This window comes from Lepisma saccharinum, chromosome 8 (genome assembly GCF_977018435.1).
Source record: "Lepisma saccharinum chromosome 8, izLepSacc3.1, whole genome shotgun sequence".
Taxonomy (NCBI): domain Eukaryota; kingdom Metazoa; phylum Arthropoda; class Insecta; order Zygentoma; family Lepismatidae; genus Lepisma; species Lepisma saccharinum.
The window spans coordinates 56,951,387-56,960,303 of NC_139236.1; the positions used below are offsets into that span (position 1 = coordinate 56,951,387).

At 37.5% G+C, this 8,917-nt stretch overlaps 1 protein-coding gene across 1 annotated transcript; it reads left to right on the forward strand.

Annotated features, from left to right (window-relative positions):
• The first annotated feature begins 507 nt into the window (after positions 1 to 507).
• LOC145991481 (uncharacterized) lies at positions 508 to 7,098 on the forward strand. The gene is made up of 2 exons (XM_083127493.1): positions 508 to 566; positions 5,237 to 7,098. Exon 2 carries the CDS (start codon positions 5,247 to 5,249, stop codon positions 6,894 to 6,896), a length of 1,650 nt encoding a protein of 549 aa, XP_082983619.1. The 5' UTR covers positions 508 to 566; positions 5,237 to 5,246; the 3' UTR covers positions 6,897 to 7,098.
• The last annotated feature ends 1,819 nt before the right edge of the window (positions 7,099 to 8,917 follow it).

Below are 8,917 nucleotides of genomic sequence, written 5' to 3' on the forward strand. Positions count from 1 at the left end.
TGATTTCTCCTTTGGCTTGTCAATCAAGGAACTACCACGTTGTGAAAAGGATCCGTGGCAGAAGAATGTATATTTCTTCGAAGCGCGGGATTTTCTCAGAATTTCCTGCAATAACACCCTTGCAGAGAAACTACGTTCAAGAATGATCAAGAAAGAAAACTTGACTTTAAATTGATAGAACCGAAACTAGAACTAGTTTTAAGTAAGTTCTGAACAATGCACACGTACATGCATGTTTAAACTTTCAAAACAGCATTGAAAATAATTATTTTGTGTAATATTGCTTAACTCCATAAAAATGAAAACTATAAATTTTCAATATTTTGACAGTAATGTTATGAAAAATATATTAGTGTAGTTTGATGTTTATATATATTTTAATAGAATTAGGTGTTAATTAGTCAACCCCTTTAAATTTAGCAACACTGGGTTGTTAGCATCTCTTATGAATTCTTATAGATATTTATAACAATAAGCATTCATTTTTCAGATATCGTTCCATGGAAACATGATATTAGTTCCTCTCAGTGGCATGTGAATAATTACAATGGATCCTATCATTTAAGGTATGAGCAATTGTTTAGTTACTGATGTTTCATAGACAACTTTTATAGTTACTGCACTTACAAGCTATTAATTACAAAACGCCTTAATGGTGCACGCCTGATGAATATCATAACAATCCCTAATACAATCTTAGGGATTGTTACGATATTAAAAAAATGCCAATTCTGCTCGTCTAGTTTACAATTATCTTACTTGTTTACCAATTTTTAGTTCTAATGTTTCACACAAGATTCTTCAGAACAGGACAGGAGTAATCATGACAGTTTTGCTTTTTTGTTGAAGTTTCGACAACAGTAATTGCCCTGCCCTCTAGTTTTATTATTTGCGTACTTCTTTTTCACTGTCTTGGTTTGCTTTGTTTTTGGTACTTTGCCCTTTCGCACTACTGTCATTCTAATAGGGTATTTAACGTTGTATTACATTGCAGGAGTTATTCTAGAATTAGGATAAGTAACTAGACCTGATCAGTTCTTTCTATTACATATACTCTTGCGTGCAAAGAAATAGACCCACCTCACACTTTTGACATAAAATGTTTTTCAGAAAAAAAGAAGAAGAAAATAAGACAATAGAAGAAGCATGTTGTTCACTAGCGCCTCCAAACGGTTGGAAGAAAAGTAAGAAAAAGTAAACATTTTATGTCAAAAGTGTGAGATGGGTCTATTTCTTTGCACGCAAGTGTATTTGCTTTTGTATTTCTTCAGGACGATGTCCTTCTTGCTTTAATTATGGCTATATAATTCTTAGGAAAATAATGGGTTCACAAAATTTTGTACTAATATACTCAATATCATTTCTACTTTTTGTTCCAATAACAAAGGGCTATAGCTGGGGGCAGCTTTTGATTGCTGACACAAGAGGGCACCGAATGACCAAAACGAAAAAAATAATAAGCGACGCAGCACCCTGATGAAAAAATTGGTACAGTATAATGTATTCAGTAAATATTTTCTTCCTGACTCGCTGGTAATGGTATAATTGTTGTTAAATTGATTTGCTTTATTTTACTTCGCGTTTTTGCCACTTTTGGCTAATCGCGAAGATGGTGAAAATGTGGTGAGGTCAGATAGCTGAAAGGACACAAGACAAGTCCCACAGAGGATTATACTGTTGTCAGTCCACACGCCAGAGCCTCGTTAGTCTACAAAGTGCAGTTCAGAGTGTACTAGATGGAAGAGAGGTTGATGAAGTGATTACGAAAATAAACACTATAGCGGATTTAAGCTTTAAGTAAGTAACTTCACGGCCAAGTATTATTTTTAATTGATATTATGAATTAGTACTCAGAATATTTTCTTTGTGAAGCCCATGGATTATTTTTTCAGTACTGTTCTTGTAAAAATATAAAAAGTTTCTGTATGAAGTAAAATTTGTAGTGCATAGTAACACACTGTAAAGTGTAGAACAGAGAGATAATATAGGTCATGTACAGAACTCGAAAATAGTTAAGACATGTTTTCTTATTGTAGATTAGGCATGCACAGGAGATGTACTACGTAGAAATTTTCAACGAAAAATGCAGGAACGACGCCAGAGACCCGGGTTCGAGTCCTGGTCGAGCCTGCATTTTTCGCTGAAAATTTCTACATATTTTTTTGTTTTATCTTAGAGGAGCTAGACTTATTTGATCTATTTCTGGCTACAAATTCAGATGAGTAAGTTGGTGTCAGCATAGCATATGATTTTTAAATAGGAGAGTAAACGAGGAGAATGGTAATATTTGAATACGCCAAACGAAGGAACCCTGGTGGGTAGGGCGTCAGGCTAATACATGCAGAAAATCAATTGTAATCTATCACGTAGGAATTTTTCATTATTGAATAATCTAGCAAACGGAAACAAGCAAAACCAAGAAGAAAAAAATATGAAGAAATTACAGTACTCACTGTACCCCTGGCGTCGTAGCGCGATGTGCTAACCACTCCACCACGGGGGCCGGCTTAAAGTTGATTTTCAGTTTATTCACTATCACTCATTTGCTCGCCATTTTCATGGATGAGGGCCTCCGGGATGGAGCAGTGGTATCGTCGTCGCCCTTTAATCAAGGGATTCCGGTTCGATCCTGGTGTTCTGGTGTCCGCTCAATTGGTATTTGATTCTTATACGAGTCATTAAGTACTCGAGGAATGAACTTTAGCAGGGACATCAAGTAAACAATTTTTGCTTTAATTGAACCAGTGCACGTCGAAGTACTAGAATATTAATAGGCATTGTAACAGCCAGAGCCGACTCTAGGGGGCAGCAACTGGGACAGGCGCCCGAGGCCTTGTGCTTGGGGGCCGCGACAGATAATTTTGTGTGTGCGTGTGCGGTTTATAACGAGATTTTAGGACACTGGTGTTTCCAATCAAGAAACTAACCTGATTTTTCCTGACTTCATGGATTACTTTGACTAACTTTAAAATATCCAAAATTACTGAAATCATAATCTAAACAAAGTTAAATTGTGTTCAAACATTTTAATAAAAAAATAGTTAATATGCACTATTCGTTTAATTATAGAGTGCCTTTCACGGTCGAGTCTTCCGTGGAGCGGCGGCTATTACACCGGGCAACGAGAACGCGTCTGCCGGCAAACTGGATGCAACATCCGCGCAAATGGAACCGCTTGCTATGTAACGAAATAAGTTCGTACAATCACACGGACAGTTAAAATTCTATCATTCTCTCACACCCCTGCCAGACCAGTCAATTGTAGTGTTTAAAGTTAATCGTGAGTGTTGTTCTTATTTCACGGGGCTAGTCCCCTTGCTTGGTTAAGTGTAGACAGACGTAGCTCTTCAGAGCTATACCCCTCTTACGATACACCTCTCGCAGCCAATTAACTTGGAATATTAGGCTTCACATCGCCTATCTACGATCCCTTAATATAAACAATCGGGTGTTTGTACGGGATTTAGGAAAACTGAATTCATCCGTTTGATCCCGATGTCTTTGAAGAGCATCACTTCATAGCTAGACAACTTGAAGAGCCAGAGGTGCCTGACAGTGGAGGGAATGATGACAACCAGAATGCTCCAGCTGCACCTCAAGTGGTCAGTCCAAGAGACATCCAGGAAGTTCCAGTAACCCAGCCTTCCACATCTTCTAGAGCCGGAACCTCATTCACGGTAACAGGAAGTCCACATAAGATGTCTCTAAAAGCCTCTATGGAGAAGAAACAAATGGCGGAAGAGCGTCAGAAGAAACAGTCCCAATTAAAGGCCAAGAAACGTCTCATCATTGAAGATAAATATTAGCTCAGAACATCATTGACAAAACCTCCCAAAAAGAAAACAAAGTTAAAGGGACTCTGAGGATTAAACACAAGTTCCACTGGTGTCCACAGATGACGAGGATAGTTCAAGCGATGAAGATGCGTCATGTCCTATTTTTGGAAAGCGTTTTTCTCAAGACAAGCGAGGAGAGAAATGGGCAAAGTTTTCGAAATACTTCCAGTAGTGCCACGAGATGTGTTCATCTTCAACAAAAGTCAAAACCTTTGTTTGCGATTCTTGTCTGGATGGGTAAAAAGATGTAACTTAAGTATAAAAATGTATAAACGTGTTTTCATCTCAATAAATTTATTACAAGAGATTTTAACACTGTTTTAATCAAATTTCCTATAAAATAAATGAGTAGATAAGAACTGGAAAGGGGGGACGGAATTAGGACACCTTTTTTGAAAAATCAAAATTTGAGTTCCTTTGATTATTTACTCTTTTTGGTTAAGAAATAATTATTTAGTAGAATCAGACGAGCAGCACTAGTAGGTATGGAGTTGAGTTGCTTCAATCAGTTGTTCAATTATTTTTAACTTTAAAGAAATTTTCAGAATTGAAGATTTGGCTTAGGGGGACGGTATTACCCTAATATAAATATCTGCAATGTCCATAAAAAGAAGCGGGACGTTACTGGTTAAAAATGTCGGCATCTCCGCTAGCACCGCCCGCCACACCTCTCCCGATTTCTCGGCCTCGCAATGAATTGGACGCACTGTATAATAATTGAAAAGCATTTTCTTTCAAGTACATCCAGGTAGTTCCAGTTCCTCACAAACTACGTTCATTGGATCATTACGGAAATACATTTGGCCAGCTATTACTCAGTACCCAATATGTACTCTAGCTACAACAATCTTCTTTTAAACATTTACAATTACTTTTTGAAAATATTAATAATTATTATCTCCACATAGTGAACTTCTCTAATCAAGATAAGATTGCTCAATATTTCATGGTCGTACTTCACCAAAATTAATTACAGAGTAAATCTATATTATATATACTAGGATAAAAGGCCAGGCACTGACTAGGTCTACTTTTGTATAAAATTGTAAAAATCGAAACAGTTATTAGACATAAATGTTAATGTAACTTATGCAGAAACACATGTAATTTAAATCTTGCATGTTACTTTAGTATTACTCCATCTGTCCCATAATTATTGTCCGGTACATATTTGTTTGTTGTGCCATAATAATTGTCCGCTATTCAAACTGTGACATTGGTGTATACAGGAGAAGAACATGAAACACGGGAATGAGTCATACAACTTTATTACTCAAGGATCAGTACAAATTGTGCTTTCCATCTGCTTCTTCGTCTGTCATTCCTGTACTACCATTTTGGCATACCGGACTATAATTATGGGACAGAGGGAGTAAAATATAAGTTTTGATTTTTTCCAGAAATTCCAAAATGGAATGGAATTTTTTACTCCCACCCTTGCTACTTCCCTCGGGCATCAAGATCATTCCGAAACCGGCAGAACCTAGCCCTTTGAAGGAAATCGTCTGTCGGCGGATGTTGGGTATCCTCGCCGGTTACATCAGCTACATTGACGAAAGATATCCAGGAGGTAAATACATTCCATGTAAGGACATTTTGAAGAAATACTTTTGTCGACTTCCGCCCACTGTTCGCGAGAACATGATGGTGGAGACCAAGGATACGAGCTCCGAACTACATTGCTTACAGTACCCTCCCAATCTTCTTGCAGCGGAGGTTCTTTTCTCGAAAGGCATCGAGGAGTTTGAGATTTATATTGACATGTGGTGGACTCCTGAGCATTTAGATACAATGCTGCAGACTCTGATAGAGGATGGGAAAACTCTAAGGTACCTGTCGTTCGTCAACCTCTTCCAGCAGTACAGCTTCACCCAGATCCATTATGATAATTTGAGGAGAATGTTCGTTACCGCAAACAAGCTCGCCAAGTTGGACTTGTGGAGGACTTGCGACGACACGGCGATGAAGATCGTAGGGGAGGCTTGCCCCTGTCTTCAGCACATCGACATCCTGGACTCGGATGTGACGCGTAAGGGATTCAGTTTCCTCATGCAGAACATAGTCGAGGTTAACTCGAAGTCAAATGGCGGGACGGTTCCTTCAGAGAGCAGATTTTGGAAGTTCCCCGATGTCTTCATGCGGATGGACGAGTTAGTTTCACCTGGGGAAGTCGTGGAGCTGTACAAGAGAAGGAAGAGTCCTCTGTGCAAGACTCTACGATCCGTTTCGATGTCTCACGAGATCTTCGAGGAAACGTACCTCAGCCAGCTGATGATCCTCGAGTTAGCTCCAAAGTTCGAGACGTTCCATGTACGTCCACACATGGAGCAATTTTTCACGAACCTCTGCAAAGACTGGGACAAGTTCACGCGTGCTGATGGAACCCTCGCACTTCCGACCCTCAACTTGAAGATTGTCGAGATAGACACCATGACGCTCAAGACATTCCGCCTGATAAAAGCCATGTGCCCAAAGCTCACCACTCTAATATATCACAGTGAGGAAAAGCAAAACGGCCGGTCGATAGACTTCAAAGAATTCAACTATTTCCCTCTACTCAAGATTTTGGAGCTTCCAGACACAACATCGTATGCTAATGAAGATATCCAAAATGTATCTGCACCTTTCAGAGAAAACCTTGAGTCTTTGTCACTGGGTAACTTATTTTCAGCAGAACCCTTCAGGCTTCACATATTTTTTCTGCTCCCCTCGTCTCTCCAATCCCTCACTCTTCTGTTCGAAAGATTCACCTGGGCGTCGTTGGCAGCTCCTGAATATACACCACTGAACACACTGAAAACAGTGACTCTAAACGGGACGATTGACAGCGAAGCAGTGATCCAGCTACTCGAGTACTCTCCAAACCTGGAAAAGTTTTCTACTTATTATATTTCAGGAATGAGGCCAGACTTTATAGAAAGACTGTGTGACATCAGGGAGGAGCCTAAGATTAAGGAGTTCGTTGTAAGTCCAGGAATTCTGTTTCGCACCAGGCAAGACCTAAACTACTTCAAAGTTTTCTTCACCGAGATAGAACGTGCTGGAAGCTGCGCCTTCTGATCAAAATTTTCATAAATATTGCCAAAATATTAATATTCAATTGCTAACTCTTCTTTAAGCAACCTTTTGTCCGCGTATTCTTGACATACCTAGCTAAACGGAATGGATAAATATATATGTATACTAATGAAACTTATATAATTTTCTACATTAACTGTAAACATAACAGGAAAGTGGGTTTATAACAGTTTTAGTGCATGTTCGACCAAAATAAAGCGATATATCTACGAATCTTCTTTTGAGAATGTATTTATTTAATATTACGAAAATATTCATATCATTCTGCTGTTGAATAATCCATTTTTATCACCACAAATCTTTCTGCTTGTCTCGTAAAATCCACTTTCTTGCGAGCCTTGTAATTAGGAGGTTCCAGGTTCGAGTGCTAGCGAAAACCAATTTTAACAGTGTGAATCCAACTATTACCAGAGATATGACCTGCAAATAATTGTTAGAATGGACGAAAAACGACATATGTGTTAGTGTTGGGAAAGTTAGTTTCTAAAGGGAACAGTTCTTGGTTCAAAAAGTAACTGAGTGACAGTTATTCATTTTAAAAAATAATTCAGTTACTGGTACTCAAAAAGTAGCTGGGTACACAAGCCTTCATATATTTATATTATTTCAACAGATAACTGATGCAAGCAGTGAACTTTGCATGATCACTTGTTTTATTTTACTCTCTGTATTATTCATATGCCTTAAACACTTTTCCTTATTAAACAAAGCTTCCTTCTATCTCGACTACCATACATATATATGTATATTCTTGATACTAGATGTGTAAAATTTCGATGCTATAGAAGCAGTAGAAGTAAATTTTCACTAATAATTTTCTATTTAATTATTAAAAATTTCATCCTTAATGTTAATCACTCTTTATCCATGCTAATGACTCTAGTCATGACAATGCTAATGACAATCCAGCCTTCTTTGATTTTTTTTTCTTTAGGATGTTGAGTTGAATTACCCCTAGCTTTGGACTTCTGATTTCAAATCATTCAACAAGTAAATTATAATTTTATTATTAGTCTGCTGAATTATATTTAGTCCATGCTAACGACAATAAATTAATATACTGATTTTGGTTTCAGTTAAAACAAGCTTCCTCCAAAACACATGGTCACTTACTGTAGCTGGAAATAGTGTTACCATATCTCCAAAGAAAAGTAATATCCCTGTCTTTCAAAACTAAATAGAACATTTGGCAGTGTTGATGACGTAAGATCTGGGGGGAGAGTTTTTATCGTACCGTTGATTGCTTTTCCCATTCATGGCATTATAAATTATCATACTTATTTTAAACATATATATTTTTACTTCATAAATAAAAATAAATATTTGAGAAAGAATTGCACTTAAACTTTAATACGCCATGACAGAGATATCCATACTAATAACAAATTCAATGGATATAATATTTTTATCTCTTATTTTTGAACACTGTTTCATTATAATTGGTGAGACATAAAGGGTTGTATACCTAGAATAAGGGTAAATTTTTATAAATACTCCGTAAACTTTAGTAACTATTCTTACAGAGCAATGAGTTTTCAATTTATGACGCTTTTGTTTCTTTTTAGGCTAATCTCGACGATGTGGATGAATGGTAATAAGATACAGGTACACTCTCAAGGAAAGAAAGAAGGCTCTTGGATTGTTAGGAGTTATTGCTGTTTATCTCTGGGTCTGTATAGTCACTGTGTGTAATTTACGAACTGAGGCTTTGTACCGTGTACCATTATTAGACCTAATAAAACTTTTTATGTCTCCAGACAACAGTTGGCAAAGAGCAGCCGTGTAGTTTATGGCCTCTAGTCAAAGGATAGAAGAGTGGCTTAATAGACGCAACTCTCAGCTATTCCTGTCTCGTTTGGGGTTCCATTAAGAGAGGAAGGACATACAGAGCTCACATAACCACATCATTTGCAGTACAAAGGATGGAATGAATCTAGTTACATCAGCATTACTGTTATGACTTTTGTGTGGTAAAAATTATGACAGTTGTTCATAGAAGGTCA